This window comes from Schistocerca americana, chromosome 5, assembly GCF_021461395.2.
Source record: "Schistocerca americana isolate TAMUIC-IGC-003095 chromosome 5, iqSchAmer2.1, whole genome shotgun sequence".
In the NCBI taxonomy this organism is placed as follows: domain Eukaryota; kingdom Metazoa; phylum Arthropoda; class Insecta; order Orthoptera; family Acrididae; genus Schistocerca; species Schistocerca americana.
The window spans coordinates 502,317,590-502,335,601 of NC_060123.1; the positions used below are offsets into that span (position 1 = coordinate 502,317,590).

The window sequence follows — 18,012 nt, forward strand, 5'->3', positions numbered from 1 at the left end:
TCCTCATCCTTGGGTAGGTATGCCCCTTCCATTTATACTAAACTATGGTACAGGTCAATCCCCTTTTTGGTGCCCCTGCCCGCACAGTATAGGTCAGCCTCCGGGTCTGCCTACCTGCCTCTCTTTCTCTCATTTCATCTATATCGGATGCACCCTCCCTATCTTCTCTAACAATGATTCATAGTCTTGCCTCTTTCGTACTCCTCTGCACATTATTTTATTTAAAATTTCCTGGTAAAATTTCTGTCTACCTCTCCTTTCCTCCTCCTAAGTCCCTCAGCCTACCTGCTTAAATTCTTCGCTTGTTCATTGCTTACAGCTCACTGATATAGCCTCAATAACTAAATATGTTTCGTCCATTGTTGTAACTTTATTTCTTTTCTTCGGGCTATTCGGTCTGCACAATCCTATTATTCATCAGAAACTTATTTGACTCGATACCTCTGGCTTAATATCTATTTCTTTTTATCTCCATTCATATTACTTTGCGCTGCTACAGCTATGAACATAGGTGGATATACACTTCGTCCCCCCTTGTTCCTTTAGCTTAAGCTTACTATACCATTTCACTTGAGGTGTGCAACCGTCATTACTTAGCACATGTGCTCAAGCCCTTCCTGAGCACTTCTTCCCCCCTTATCTGCGACGGTTGTCTGCGTCTTTTTATTTACTTGTTTGAGTGTGGAAGTGTGATCATGCGTCCTGATTCTTCAGCCCACTGTGGTTCTTAGTTGAAGATTTATAGAAATCACGGAAAAGAGAAGGACTTCAGCAATAGAAGTATATGAATGTGGACAGAGGGAAAGATAGATTGGTACTCTTAAGAGAAGTAAGAAAGAAAATAAAAGAATTGGTTGCTGAGATCGAAGAAAGAAAGAAGACAGCTGCAAAGACAGGAAACCCTTCCCACCCCCCTTCCCCAGGATCCCCACTTTGCTGGTACTTAAGTGAGAAGCCGGAGGAGGTATGATGTTCGGCGTCTCCTGCAGAACGGACATTCTCACCGTCACCTTTGAAGTCCCCAAAGAAAAGGTCTTAGCAACTCCTATGGAATGGCAAACTATGACGAACCAGTCACACTTGTTTGCGAGGGTTGTATGAAGGGCGTGGTGTGTAGGTCGTGTCTGTGCCTATGCTACCCACCCCTTTCAAAATTAGATATAAACCCTCCCCAATCACATCATACTTTACAAAAAATATAAAACATTCTATAAAAATAGAAATTATATACACTATAATCAAATAGTTATTCAGTTAGTCACTTCACTCTATATTTCATACACATGTTCAGTTTATGTCATCTTGGTATCATTCTTCCTAAACAGTACCATCATATTATATTTCCTGTTAGAATGTTACCCTGTTAGTTTTATCTCATGCTTAGAGGTTACTGTTTATTGTGACTCCTTAAATTAGTCATAATCGTGTAGTCACAATTGGTCTCTTTTAATACTAATATGATAGGATAGCTTAAGGGTTATAAATAGATTATAGGATAGTCAAAGATTTGAAGGGAGTTCAGTGTAGGAAAACTAATGTGGAAGTAACACTGAACCCAACTCGGGAACTGGTGGATGTCACACCGCCCATTCACACGGAACGTCAACGTCCCTGGGGGTTTTGTACATATCGTTTTATATCCTTAACATTATACATTCCCTTTTCCTCTCCCGTCCTAGGATCTACTAAATATAGGGTTTTTTGGTGTACTATTGATTGAATACGATAAGGTCCTACGGATTTCAGAAAAAAATTGTGTGTTTCTTTTTTCAGTGCTGAACTTCAAAAGTGTTGTTTTACTAAGTCATCTACATGGTATTCTGGTTCAGTTGTGGTTACATTGTATTTATCTACCATTTTTTGGGTGCTCCTATGTAAGTTTCTACCAACTCTTTCCTGAATTGCTTGGTGATCAGCAGCTTTTTGCTCCATCCACGAAAACACTTAATTAGAGGTTCTCCTATAAATGGCTTACCAATGGCTTCTACGGGCATCATTCCTGTAGACAAATGCGGTAGCTCATTTAGAATAAGCTCAAAATCTTTAATTCTTTCCGCCCATGAGGTATGAGTGTCGTGGCAATAAGTGCGGCACAACCTACCAATCTCTTTCATTACTCTTTCACAAGGCCGGCTGGTGTGGCTGAGCGGTTCTAGGCACTTCAGTCTGGAACCGCGTGACCGCTACGGTCACAGGTTCGAATCCTGCCTCGGGCATGGATGTGTGTGATGTCCTTAGGTTAGTTAGGTTTAAGTAGTTCTAAGTTCTAGGGGACTGATGATTACCTCAGATGTTAAGTCCCATAGTGCTCAGAGCCACTTGAACCATTTGAACTCTTTCACAAGGGTTTGAAGATGGATTTAGTTGGATATTAAAATGTGTCGTGTATTTTCCCAGGCTAAAAATTCCTTAACTTCATGGCTGGTAAACTGAGGTCCATTATCAGAAAGAAAACGCCTCGGTTTACTTGTAGCTATAAAATATTCTTGCAAACACTTGATCAGGGTTTGCGCATTAGCCTTCTTAATAGGATACAGTCTTACATATTTCGCCCTTGTCAAATGCCAATCAAAATACTTGTGCATTGTACCCCCGGCATTACTATAGTATTTAGGATCCCACAAATCTGAGATCAACTTCTCTTGTGCACTTGAAGACCAATATTTTTCCTTAAACTTTCTCTGAAAATCTTTCCAGGATGTTTTCAATATTTACTGTGCCCCATTCTGAAGCTTCACCCTCCAAATAACCTACCGCAAACTCTATTTTCTTATCATCCTCCCAACTTTTAGGTATGGCTTGGTTAAACTGTTTTAAAAAATGGATGGGTGTAACTGCCCATCTGGTTGGAATTTGGGAAACTGTCTTGACAAGCCTGAATTTGATCCCCATTGCAAATCAGTTATCATGTCCTTAATGAATATAATATTTTGGGAAACTGTACCTTTCTCTAGTTTCTCCTACATAAGCTTGAATTCTTTCCTTGAAGTTTCTAAGTCTTTCTTGGTGTTATCTAAATCGGAAGTTACTATAGGTGAAGAGATATCAACACTTAGTTTCTCTTCAACCTTTTGTCCTATTAATTCTTCTACTTGTTCTTCTAAGCCATTCAAATTTATAAGCTCTGCAGTCATTAACTTTTCTTTGAAGTTCTGATCTACAGTTTCCACCCGTGATTTGACCTCTGAAATTTGCGCCTGTACTAGGGGGAGCAACTTATCTTGTTTCTGGACATTGGTTTTTAGCATAGCTAATTCTCGTTCGACCACATCAAATGTAACATTACATACGTTTTTCAAAGAGTCATATTTTTTGTTAAATTGTGTTTCCAAATTACTACATTTACAGTCTACATCATATTCTAATTTTTTAACTAACCCTTTTAGATGAGCTTCATTTCTTTGTTCTAAATCCTTAAATAAAATATTTGTCTGTTCACTCAGGGAATCGGGCAATTCTTTTTTCAATTCTTTTTTCCATTCTTGCATCTGATTACTTAGGATATTAACTTGAGCCCCTAGTTTTGTGTTTTACAAATCTAACTTAGAGTTTAATTCTGCCTTCAGTTTGTCCTGTTTTGTGTTCTGTGATTCAAACTGCGCTTTGATAAACCTCATTAATTTGCCTAAATCTGGCCCCTTGTTTTTCAATTCCCATAGCCCCAACAGACTCTATGGATTGATTTTCTTTTTCCATTGTGTTTTGTTTTGCCTTTAGTCTAGTTATCATAAAAAGTACACTCGCTTATTTCCACAACCCCCCACACTTCACAAACAATTAAAGGTCAGTAGTAGCTCACCCGGTGTCGGTGGAAGGCAGCGTTGGCACTGATGTACGGTGGCATCAGCGTAGGTGGACGACAATGTCGGCTTTTGTGGACAGCTGTGTCCGCGTTGGTGTGATGCGACATCGGCGTTGGTGTGCGGTGGCATTGGTGTGCGGTGGCATTGGTGTTGGTGTATGGCGGCATCGGCATTGGTGTGCGGCGGCGTCAGCGATTTGAGACTAACTGCAGTGTTGTGCGATTTTCTTGATTCCCTTAATCATTTCACCATTTATCAAGACGATATTTCTGGATAAGTATCACGGAATCGCTCGGTTGCTATATTTTTTTCTTCTTTAATATTTCCCCTTCTTTCTCAGGTCCTTTCTTTATGATCGCCACGTTCTTGCAGCGGCCCGGTGTAATGTTAAGCTCTCTCTATACAGCTTATGCATTTTTGTGGACTTACTTGTTGAAGAATGCTGGTTCTGCTTTCTTGCAGTGCAAATGTCTTCTGCTAGCACCGGATGCTTCTCCAAAGATTTCACTGCTAGGCAGGGGAAATTTTCACTCTCTCTCTCTCTCTCTCTCTCTCTCTCTCTCTCTCTCTCTCTCTCTTTCTTCTTATTTAAAAAATACGCTACTCTTGGAATATCATTCAATGTACCAGAACATATTTATTTCCACTTTGTACAAAAAAAAACAACTAAACTTTATGATGTAAGCCCACATATTACCAGACACCCAGAATCAGTTAATTACACATTTTTGAACACAATTAATCCATAAGCTTTTATCATGGCTGACTATCCACGTCCAGTCCACGTACTCTCAACAGCAGTTCAACCTCTAATAAACAGTCACTATTTTTAGTCTCTCCATTTGTTTTTTAACTATACAATGCTACTTTACTCTTTTCAGTCGGCCACGGAGCTTCCGGGCCATGTTTGCTTACTGTTGGCAGGTCGCGCTGAACACTTGCCAGCGCCAACGAATTATCTCCCTTTCAGTTTCGCCTGCACAAACAATACATGGGTGCTGTATCCCATGCTCATCCTTACGCCCTGCTTTAAAGTAACGCGTGTTTGAAACGGCTGGAACACAAGTGTCTCCAGACTTTCGTAAAATTCTGGGGGCACTACAAAACGAGTAATTTCTTTGTGGAATGCAGCTCATTCTTTGAACAAAACGACATGGAGAGATATAAATGCAACTGAAGTGTACGCTGTATTAGCAATTCTAATAGGAGCTGGTCGAGCTAATGGACACCGCACAAGTGCTTCCGATCTGTGGGGAGGTAATGTTGCCATTTGGCAACCATTCTTTTCTGCTGCCAAGTCAAGAAACCGATTTTGGTCTATACTGAAATTCTTGTGATTTGACAACAGAGACACAAGAGCACAGAGAACGCCATCAGGGTAGTGTTCGACAAATTTCAGTCTAACTTGTGCAAGAACTTCTATCCTTATGAATACGTGACTATTGATGAATGATTAGCAACGTACCAAGTAAACTGCCCTTTTAGGGCTTATATGAAGAGCAAGCCTGGCAAGTATGGCATTAAAATTTGGGTTTGTGCTGATGTGAAGACATCTTACTTATTACAGATCCAAATTTACACTGGAATGGTGGACAATACTTGGGAAGTGAATCAAGGACTGAGAGTTATTTCGGATCTGATGAAACCATTTCTGAATAATGGTCATGGTGTAACAACTGATAATTTTTTCACCAGCTTTCCATTGGCTGCTGAACTACTAAAATGAAACACGACATTGGTTGGTACCTTGCGTTCCAATAAGAAAGAGATTCCGAAGGAATTCTTGCCAAACAGAAAGAGAGAAGTTCACTCTTCAATGTTTGGTTTCACAAATGACTTGACCCTAGTTTCCTATGTTCCAAAGAATGGAAAGGCAGTAATACTACTCTCTACTCAACATAATGAGAGGCAACTGAGTGGTGAAGAAAATGAACACAAACCCGAAATCATAAAGCACTACAACAAAACCAAAGTTGCTGTAGATCATGGGGACAAAATGACAAGAGAATACAGTTTTGTTAGAGGAACAAGGTAGTGGCCACTAAGAATCTTCATGGAAATAATAGATATTGTAGCACTGAATGCATATATTCTGTACGTTCAAAGATTTCCTAAATGACAAAAGAATAACCGAAGCTGACATAAACTCTTCACGACTGTACTGGCATTTAGACTCGGCAAAGGCAACATGGAAGAAAGAGCCAAAAATATCAATGGTCTTCATAAAGATGTACAAGATGCACTGAAAGCTTGTGGTACTGCAATTCCTACGGCAGTGATCCAGGCCCATTGTTCCAAGTTACCAATGCCACAACAATGTCAAGATTGCAAGAGAAACTTTTGTGGCGGCGTTCGTAGCGACAAGCAATTCGCTGTAGAAACGGCTTACGAAGTCACCGCCACACTTTAATAGCGGGCCGACCGGTCCGCTGGAACAGTGAACAGAAAGATGAAAACCCAAACACTCTGATTAAATAAAAGTCGGTACTTATCTTTATTAACGAAGATACAGCAACACATTAGTGAACTCCGTGTCTACAGAAATCTGTCTAGTTCGAGTCGGAGCGGCTAGGTCAGCGTCGGCTGACGACAAACAACAACTCTGCTGCGATGAACACACAACTGACTAGCAAGTACACAATTCGGAGGCGAGTATACAACTGAGCGGCGAATACAGAACTGTCCTAGCGCTCGCGACTCCAACGCTTAAGAAACTAGAAGCCAGCGGTGAGGCGCGCAGACTAGCGGCGATTTCCTGTCTCACTGGCGCTGCTTATGCGGACGGCGTACAGACTTTGATGCTGCCAACCTTTTGGCAGCGGGCTCGGGTGGCATTACTGGCTAGGATATAACAGAAACGAAGATCGGAAAACAAGATTCTGTTGTGTAACGTGCAAGAAACCTGTTCGTAATATACACAGAGAAGAAACTGTTACTGTGAAGTGCATGCAGTGCAAAAATGTACTTGACTGAAAAATTGAAAAAAGTCTTATGTTATTTTACTGCAGTGACTGTTGAGGTACATAGATTATTAATTTTCTGTTCATTGAGTACTGAATTTAGTGAAAGATATAAAAAAATTTTTGTACTTTGTATCTGTGATCTCATTAAATACTTCTAATAACCTGAAAAGCTGTTTTTCAGTACTAAATAAACCCATTCAATGGAAATAATGAAATCTGAAAACAAATATTACAATAAAACACAAAACTCTTTTGGGGGAGTGCAAATACCCCGCTCGGTAAAACAGTGGTGTGAAAAGCTTGGTAAATGGAGGGTTAAACAAAAAGATAATATCCAGTAAGTTGAAATTACAAACAATCCTGTCAGAGGAACATCCGCTACTGAGCATTATGCCAGAGGTTGAAAATACAGTTCCAGTTTTAAGGTTCTTTTATTTAACACATAATATTCAGGTGTTGTACTGAAAATAGCAAGAGACTGGAGATAATTTTTACATGCAGCAATACCCATAAAAAAATCCATAAAAAATATTTAAAAACTGCCAATCAGGATAGGTGCTGTGAAACCTAAGTCAACATAAAATTGACACCTAATAGTACTACGGACGACTGCCTGGGTAATGAAGTATTCGAAGAACCCCGAATGCAACCAACAAGTGCAGAACCTGGAGTGACAGACGCAAAGAAGGAAGCAAACTGGTAAAGCAGAGTTACCAGAGTACTGCTATTTGTTGACGGGAAGAAGAACGTGGGGCCACTAGCGTGGCCATTGGCAATTTGAATTAGTGATTTACATTTAAAATGCGAGAGAAACAATTACATAGAAAGTTACATGAAAAATGTTAAAAGTGCATTATGCATGGTAAAGGAACATGTCGAACAGGGCGGTAGAGAACTGTTTAAGTGTCCAGGTACTCTTTGCATATTTCTTTACCCAGGTACTGTCTGATGTCACTTTGGCATTGACTTAGGTTTCACAGCACCTTGGCCGACCGGCAGTCATTCAAAGTTTTTAAATTTTTTATGGATTTTTGTTTTGTTTTTTATGATTATTGCTGCATGGAAAAATTATCTCCCCTCTCTTGCTATTTTTAGTGCAACACTTGAAGATTGGTGTATAAGAGCCCGAAACTGGTCGTGTTTTAACCTCTGGTAAGTTGAAATTAGTATGATCCTTTATGATTTTTAAATATAGATATTATTTTTATTAAAAATAATGTATTTTATCCTATTCTTTGTGCAGCCATCTGGAGAATAAGGTGTATAAATTCTAGGTTGAACACCCTATAATAGGTGATCAATGCTTAACAATTTTATCACATGCAGCCTTATGGTACTGCATGTCTCTCACTTTCTTTTTGGTTCTCTACCCTAGTTGTGCAATACCATCTCACTGGTTGTCCTGAAATTGTTGTTAGATGAATCTAACACAATGTGAAAATTATGTGTTTCATAATTGTCACAACTTGATATAAGTTTGTAGATATGTGTTACTCTTAATTCCACTTTATTGCCTGAAGGAATTTTTGTGGGTGCTATATTGTCTTAATATATTTAATTTTCTTATATTGGTTTTCTATCTCTTTTGAAGGAACCAGTATCTTTTTTTTTTTTTCAGTGTACAGTACATTAGCAAAATCTTGTCAAAAATCTTTCTATGTACTTATGATATTCCAAATACACACAGTAAGGTCATGCAATTTCTGGTTCCATACAATTGTTTCATAAGTTTCCCTTCCCCCCCCCCCCCCCCCCACATGCCATTTGCTTATGTGTAGTCTGGTTCAAAAACTGATTTGGATTGCACCATAATTTTTGGTTTGTAGCTCAAATTGTACAGTTTTGCTTTGAAAACTATGGCTGAACTTCAAAGTTTTATTGTGGAAGGTTTACCATAATTCTCTAATTCTACAAAATGTATTTTATACCTTTCACAAGATTTTGTTTCATCCTCTCCTAATATGTGGAACACAAGGAGTTGTCAGCCTCCCTGTAATCTTACCCACATTTTTGTAGTCAGATATTAAGTAATGTATCTGCCACCAGTTTACTGTAACAAATCTTGTTTAAACTCTTCTTACATCAGTGCACTATGCTATAGTTACATATCACCCAGCTGTGGTGTCTCTGGTTGCAAATCCTCAACTTCAAAGCATGTTGTAAATATTATACTCACAAACAACTATTAACATAGAATTTACACAGTTTATAACAACCTTCTGGAAAATTTAACATAGAATTTACACAGTTTATAACAACCTTCTGGAAAATTTGTTACCAAAAATCTCGAAAAGTCCATGACTTATTTTTTTCATTAAAACTGATTGCTTGAAAGAAATTGCTGTGCTGTGCTGTGAAAATGTGTGGTTTTGATTTTTTTCTTGGTATCAGTGTCGTGTGTAATAGAAGGACATGTAAATAATTAGAAAATTGCTTCTCCCATATTATTCTTTCCACAAAATTTGTATACACAACATCAGAAACCATTCACAGCTTAAAGCTGTGCTAAACACTGTCATTAAAGCCACTATCCACACAGATCCAACAGCTGGAGATGTATCTCTCATATCCCATGCACCAACGATTCCAACCGATTTACCCTTTCATTTTAAGGAACTCAATTCCCAATCAAGGTTTTGTTTGCATGCTGAAAGTCAGAGAGAAGGTAAGAGGACATGACTGGGAGGGGTTAGGATGTGTATCATACATATTTAGCAGTTGCAAAGCACTGACTGATTTGCTGCTAATAATAATAATAATAATAATAATAATAATAATAAACTCTAAATCCAAGCATGTGATATATTGACAAAAAATATGATGGATATTAAAGAGTGCGTATCCGCTCGATTATCAGAGCCCATTCTAAACTCCGAAGAGTTAAAGGCAGCTAAAGCACGTGACATCTTTCAGATGTTAGGTAAAATTTTCTTTGTGTCTTAGTTAGACTAACTCAGCCTCACTCACGTGATAAATGATGCAAGACTTCAGTTGTTTGTGTCATCTTGATATAAAAACTAACAAAACTAGTAAGTAAGAGTATTTCAGGGGAATGAACTCACAGAAGTTCTCCTTCTTAATCATTTAGAAAGGGGGACAAACTTAACACACAGCCTAAATGTAGCTAAGGAAGTGATAACATTGCTAGCTGAAATAGAAAAGGGAACAGCATAGGAATGTGGCATCAATAAGACCATCCTAGTGCAGCCAGAGGAAGTTGCGTGTTATGCACAGTGGGTGAGAGGAATGGGTTGAACAGAGGAATAGGGATACAGCAAAAAGAACACCGTGGGTGTAAAGTAAATGTATGAAGTGGAAGGCATAAGGACAAAGATGAAGATGGTTAGGGGAAGGGGCTAACAGAGATTGAGACCAGGGGGAATGACATTGTCTTACAGTATAGCAATGATTTTTCTCTTGTTTATATACTTGCTGACAATTTAACACTTCAAATATACAGAGTGGTTCCCATTATTTGTATTTGTTCCACCCAAAACTTTCAGGTTAGTTAAAATGCTTCAGAATAAAGAAGTAGGAAGAGAGAGAAAGGAAGGGGAGGGGGGATGGATTTAAAAAAAGTATTGGACCAATCATAATTTGGTTTTTAAGCTCTAACAGTGGCTGTGTACACAGGTTAAGTTACAAGAATTCATATCCTCTTATTATGCAAACAACTATTATTCTGTTTTATGTGGTAACATCATTCAGCATTTTCAAGCCTCATCCTTGGATATTTTTATGACGGTCTGTGAAATGCAAACACTTTTTAAGTAATAACTGTTGTGGCAAAAATTAGACCTACAATGTTTTAATTCATTTGTAATTTTACCGTATTCTCTGAACTGTAAGACTATGTTCTCATTATTCTGTAGCTTGGTATCTCCATGAGTATAAAGCTATTGTGAATTGAGTTAACTTATAATGTCATTTATAAACATAATTTTGTTGCATTACAGAATTACATGATACATTCTGTGACTGTGTAAAGTTAATTCTAATGGTACCTGCTATTATTGTCATGCTTGTCTGCTTTAGGAACACGTGCAGGAACATGGTTATCTGCTTTTAATGAACTACATTCACAAGTTGAAACTTCAGTATTTCACTAGGGCATGAAATTTCGCTTGCTGCTCGTTGTTTGGTCCCTATTGGTGTTCTCTTGATTCTCTCTTCTGGTGCCTCATTAGAACTTGCATTTATCTTCTTGTGAATAATAATAATAATAATAATAATAATAATAATAATAATAATAATAGTAATAGTAATAGTGATAACAGTTGTTTGCATAACAGGTGGACCTGAATTCCCGTAATTAATAGGACTGATAAATGCAGCATGAAAGGATTTTTATTTAACAATATAAAGAATGTGAAGAAATATGATGAATGCTTCTAGTTTTATTTTCTCTTTAACAATATTATAAAAATCATAGATTGCTACTCATGGTAAATAAGACATGTTGAGATGCAGCAGGTACAATGAAAAGACTATCACACATTGAGCTTTTAGCCAAAGCCTTCTCCAGAAAGGAATACACACGCACATTCACACAAGCAAGCACACATCGTACCACATGACCAGTATCTCTGACTGCGTCAGCCAGAATGCAACTGTTTTGCATTGAAGGGAAGCAGGCAGTGGTGGGCAGGGAAGGGGAAGGGATAGCAGGGTACAGGTGGAGACTGAGAAGTCATACTGTCTAGCCGAGTATGCAAGGTCTTTGTGGTGGCAGGCCAAGGCAGTGAGGCACAGTGTCGAGAGGCTGGGAGGGAGGGGGGGGGGGGGGGGGCAGGTAGTTGAAAAGGAGAGGAGCAGAGAAGGGATAAAGATAGGTGAGTGCATTGACACAATGAGGGTGAGGGGAGATGAATTGGGAGGAAATGATAGGACAGAGTGTGGAAACTGTTGTGTTGAGGGTGTGGGGCAGTAGCTTACCATAGGTTGAGGCCAGTATGATTTTGGGAGTGGAGAATGAGTTGTAAGGATAAGCCCCAAACTGTGCAGTCCAGAGAAGCTGGTGGAGGAGTGGAGGTTCCAAGTGGCCTCGGGTGTGAGGAAGCCATTGAAATCAAGCATATTATGTTCATCTGCATGTTGTGCCACATAGTGGTCTACTTTGCTTTTGGCCCCAGTTTGGCGGCGGGCATGTGTCCTTATAGATAGCTAGTTGGTAGTCACAGCATGATAAACATCTTTGCAAAGATTGCAGCAGAGCTGGTAGATGATATGGCTGCTTTCACCGGTGGCCCAGCCTCTGATGACAGGACTGGTATAGGAACTACTGGATGGATGTATTGGGCAGCTCTTGCATCTGGGCCTTCCACAGTGATATGATGTCTGTGGCAAGGTGTTGAGTTTGTGAGTAGAATAGAGATGGACTAGGATGTTCTTGAGGTTGGGTGTGTTATGGAACACCACTTGGGAGGGGTGGGAACAATCTTGGGTAGGATGTCCCTTATTTTAGGGCACTGTGATAGGTAATCAAATGCATACGGATGTAGTGTATTTGTTCCAGTCTGTGGTTGTATTGACTGATGAAGGGAGCATTCCTCTGTATCTGGCTGTTGGAGGTGAAGGAAGGATAGGGGATGCATAGGGAAATGGCATGGGAAAATTGTTTGTGGACGGGGTTTGGAGGATAGTGCCTGTCTGTGAAGGTCTTTGTGAAATCTTCAGCATATGGCAACATAATTCTTGACACTGCATATATACCATCTGTGGGTTGCCGGGCTGTATGTAATGTATTTTTTGGTGTGGAAGGGATGACGGCTGTCAAAATGCAGGTACATTTGGTGGTCGACAGTCAGATTGGTATCCCTCTGCTGTCCGTGGTGTCTCCATATATGCCTTTGCATGTCTTTGGGGCGCAGTTCGAAGTGGCACTCTTCACTGAAGAGAATTGAACTCCAGTAATGAGATTGCAGGCTGAAGACATGTCTGGAGATGTCTTGGACAGCAGTGAGATACCAACCTGACTTATCATCCACCATATGGCTCAACAACCAGGAGTTTCATAGCAGGACCTCTTTAGTTGTTATCTGTGGCACCCTTACAGCACAGTGGTATGTTAATGATATTCTGCTCCCTGTTTCGCTGTGCTTCATGCCATCCTGGGCTTACATTTCAGCAAGATAATGACTCTCCACACTCAAAGAGTGTTTCTACTGACTGTCTTTATGATCACCAAACCTTATCTGTCCAGAAAGATCACTAGATCTGTCACCATTTGAGAACATTTGGAGCACTATGGGGTAAGGCCCTCAAATCAGCTCAGTATTTTGACATTCTGACACACTAATTGGACAGAATTTGATACAATACCCCTCAGGAGGACATCCAACAACTCTCTCAGCCAATATCTGCTTGCATAAGGACCAGAAATGGTCAAACGTGTTATTGTCTTGCTCAATGTGTGAAGCTCTTTCTTTTGAAGAAATCATCAAGTTTTTCTGAAATTACAGTGATTTGTTTACCTATATGTGTACATCACATCTACCGATTTTTGTCCCTTCAGATAACGCCTTCATGGTATGTAGTCCCCCCCCCCCCCCCCTCCCTGTCCCTAGGCGTATACGGCTTGATATTCTATTTATTTGTACCCATTAAGGAATTAGAAAAATACAGAATATGGTTTGCAAACATAAAGTCTCTTATCTTTAACAATTTGCTTTTGGTGGTGATTTTCTCGGCAGCTGTATATAAATTGAAGTAGTTTAAAAGAAAAGCCTCTTTTGTATATGTACACACACACACACACACACACACACACACACACACACACACACATCTTCCACCTTATTTACAAGGCATCTACATTGGATGCCTTGAATGATTTTTTCATTGCCCATATAGGTTATAGCTTTAAAACTGTTTTTGTATAAAAACTTTCATGAACTGTTTTAAATATGTAAGCTATATGTGCAAATGAAAAAGAGCTTGTAGTATTTCAGGACACCCACTGAAGATGCCTTATAAATAAGGCAAAATGCATCTGGTGTGAAATAAAATTTAAAAAAATTAATGTGCAGTATGCAAAAGGTGTCTTTTTTTTAAAGCTACTGACATTTATCTTGTCTGTTTTTGTACTGCTTATTCACTTCAGGATTATTGTCTCTCTGTAAGCTCTTTAACGCACCCTAATTCAGTTGTGTTTGGCCACACACTAATTGAGTCAAACCCTTTTGAGGGGAACGATATTTTCTTCACAATTATTTGACTAGCAACAGGAGAAGAGAGGCTGGCATAATGCTAGTGATCACCAAAATAAGTGCAAGCATGTGATACTGCTGGCAATGATCTTTTGATCAGATTAGCATCTCAGCCTTGAGAAATACTTAGATTACTTTGATATCGCATTTCATCCTGTCCTCCTCTCATTCATCATCATCAATAAAACAAATGCAACACTGTACTTTACACATATTCATCACAGTCAACTGAATGAAAAACTTACACTCAAAACAATGCTCGTACTTCTGGAGAGAAGGGTACAGAATGAAGGCATAAAACCTTTCTGATTGAAGTGTTAGAATCCCTAGGGGCTTCTCAGCTCATGATGTCATATCAAAATTTTGTTTTATTTTCATTGTGGTTTGCTTAAGCATTCCAAAATAATGGGAAGACATTTACAGATACAGATGAAATTCAAACATTTATTTACAGGGCATGCTGAAAAGGAATGCCTCCAAATTTTTTGTATGAAACTCTTGAAACTATTTCAATAAAACAAACTTTATTAACATTCTAACTTTTTATTCTTTGTTTCTACATATTTATTTCTCAACACAATCACCCTGGTGATAAACACATTTCTATTTCCCCAATGATACACCAGTTTGTTGATACTGTCATAAAATGTTTGACTTTTTTGATGGAACCACAACCTCTGCTTGCACCACTTCATCACTATCAAAATGAAGTCCTTGAAGGTGTTCTTTTAGAAACAGATCTAAATGAGATGGGACCAAGATAGGACTGTATAGAGGACAGTCAATGATAATGGATCCAGGGCACCAAATTGTTGCAGAAGTCGCAATGCCTGCATGTGTGTGCCTTTGTTATGCTGAAGGAGGTGAACCCTGATTGGACATACTCTTTGACTTCGAAAATTTATTACAGCATGCTATTTCTTCAATCACTGGCCTAGTTAGATTACACACTGCCATGTTACACACTTTGATTTGAAACCCTCTAGCAACAGAGGGCTGTAAATATGTAGGCATGAGAAATACAGATGTAGAATGTTAATAATGTTTGTTGTACTTAAATGGCTTTAAGATTTTTCACATAAAAAGTTTGGAGGCATTACTTTTCAGCATACCCGTGTATTACACAACAGGCCTGGTGTAGCTGTTTCATAACTTGCAATTGTTCTGCCCTTGTTGCTCTCAGATGTACATAGATGATTAATAATTACAGAGGGAGTAACCTCACCACACATACACACCTGGAAATACACACAACTTCTCTTAATACTGCAGTGGAACTGGTGTGGGTGGTTTACAATCTCCGAGACAATCAACAATGATGAAAGGGTGAAAGGCAGGAAACCCCCTCCTTTCTCTCTCTCTCCCCCCCCCCCCCCCCCCCCTCAAATTGCACTCTCTCTCTCTCTCTCTCTCTCTCTCTCTCTGTGTGTGTGTGTGTGTGTGTGTGTGTGTGTGTGTGTGCGTGTGTGTGTGAGAGAGAGAGAGAGAGAGAGAGAGAGAGAGAGAGAGAGAGAGAGAGAGAGAGAGAATAGAAATAGTGTGTACACAAGCTAGCTCAGAAACAATGTTTGTGACTTCTTGATTAGGTGCTATTCCTACTCAAAATTTACTGTACATAGTACATGTTTTGTCAACACTTATCATTGTTTGTATTCCACTAATGATTCTATATTATCATATTGATTGGATGTTACACTACACTTTTTTTTCTCTTCACAGAAAGCCATCAATGCTCCCAGTACAAGCACAGACACCTGCAGCAGCTCCAGCGAGGACATGTACTCTTCACAGACATCAGCTGATGGCACACCTGTAATTAGTGACAGTTACAGTGACAACTTGCTGTTGGTGCTTCTTCAGTGCCACAATAGCCCTGATCCACCAAGAGCACTTCTGTCTTCCTCACTTTTGTTGAGAAACCCTATTCTTTCAGTCTTTGCAAACTGTTACGAGGTAAGTTGGCAGCATTTCTCTAAATTTTATGATTAAAGGTTGTATGTACCTGTTCCATGAGAATAATTTGGAACAGTTCATCTGTTTTGTTAGACACATTGCTTAATCATATAAAATAGCTTTAGCTGAAGTATTTTGCTTTAATTTGTTTCTAGTGATTGACATTGTATTTGAAAGTTCAGTTGGAAGCAAATACGGATTGTCAAAGTATAATAATTTTTTTGGGTCCACATTAAATATATATTTGAACTGTATGCTACTGTTATACATTTTAGAGAATGGTCTGAGGAACTTCCAGTCTTGGCCAACACTCCAGAATTTTTAATCATAACTATGATTCCACTGTCACTTTTGTCTCCCTCCTGTCTCTTCCTTTCCTTCCTCTCTCAGGGTCTGGAGTGACATTCCTTGTTGTACACACTCCTTGTTTCTTTATGTTTTCTGTTTTGTGTCACTCTGTTGTCTAATTTAAGGAACTTGAGATTGAGTGTGTTTTTTCTGTGTTCACATATTTTTTGGCTCTGCTGTTGTTATTCCTGGCTCAGCAATGGGTGAGTAGGTGCTCCTTTTTTGTATGACTTTTTTGATATTGCTTGTTTGACGCTGTGTTCCATCTTTCGCATTATGGTTGTTATGATTTATATGCTTGACCATTGCTGCTCAGTTGCTTTATTACTTCCTTCTAATTGTAACAATAGTATAGTAGATTCTTTAACAGGCTGTGAATCAACGATGTATGGCAGCTACCTGGATATAATACTTCTCATCTGTTAAGATTTTTACATAGACTATATGATACGTGGTGTAGTCCATTTATTCTTTCTCAGAGGAAATGATTTCTATCTATTAAACTTTGTGACTTTCTTTTCATTGTAACAATATTATGAAAAGGAGAGATTGCTACTCACCATTTAGTGATGACCTCTGTAAGGTGAGTAGCAATCTATCATTCTCATAATATTGTTGTTATTCCATCCTGAAGTTTCTTTTCATCATTGCTTTTTACACTCTTCAACTCCTTCTTTCATGGCATTCTGCAAATTAATTTACTGATTTCCTCAAAAAGTTTATAGACTTGTACCTTCTAAGTGGGCATGAAGGTAATTCTGCTGCTGGTTACAAGAGTAAAAAAAAATATTTGTAAGAGCAGTTGATGTGGCCTGTAGTAGTAACTGCATCATCACTAATCTCAAGATAATATAGTGGTCGTAGGAAGAACTTGCATGTTGTTTTGTGTAATTAGAAAAAAAAGCACTAACCTTATCTAACTCCATAGTGCTGAATGATCTTGTGGCATCTTTTAGAGGTTGCAAAGGACTTATAATGCATTGGTTTGGATTTCTTTTACAGCTTGGACACATTCTCATTCATAGCTGTTAAAATATCACTAAAATTTGTTAAAGACTACCAGTTATTCCATAATTACCTCCATGTTTGCAGAATTGTATGATGTTGAGTTGTAGTGTCAGTGTTGTGTAGTTGTACATCTATAGCAATAATGTGTCAATACTGAGAAAGGCAATAGTTCTATTATGCTTCTGGGACTCAAAGAAATATTACGCAGCTTTTGTTTGTTGAAGGACAGGACCAAATTCTTTCAGAGTAATCACATGTTCCAGAAACTGTAAATTTGGGCTTTAGTCAAGCTAGCCACAAGTTTCCATCTGTCAGGTTTCTAAATGTGCTGTCATGGCCATGCTGTTTTTAAAAAGTCAATTATTTCATGACGGTAACACCTCATAGATTCTAACCAATGAAGTATCAGAGTTACACATTCATCTAGGATATTTTCCACATCTCAAAGTCTTTTTGGAAATTAATTGTTCATAGATGAGATAACGAAGTATTAGCTATTTCCTAATGATTTATAATGTCATCAATAAAAGATCAAGACTGCTTGAAATGGTGAGCTAAACTGTTTGATTGAAAGCTTATCATTATTTGAGGGGAATCATTTTAACTACACATACAAGAAATAAAAAGAATTCTATGCTACCCACACACCAATTGACATTATACACATGGACTCCACAGTGTAGGAGATGACAATACAAAAGAACATAAGGAGCAAAAACAAATTGAATA

The 18,012-nt window shown here is 38.6% G+C and overlaps 1 protein-coding gene across 1 annotated transcript in view; it reads left to right on the forward strand.

Annotated features, from left to right (window-relative positions):
• LOC124615774 (spatacsin) overlaps positions 1-18,012 on the forward strand; it is a 395,474-nt gene that overhangs the window by 196,777 nt on the left and 180,685 nt on the right. Inside the window, exon 18 of the mRNA XM_047143873.1 lies at positions 15,690-15,927. Within this exon, the coding sequence (XP_046999829.1) occupies positions 15,690-15,927 (238 nt within the window). The remainder of the gene's footprint in view (positions 1-15,689; positions 15,928-18,012) is intronic.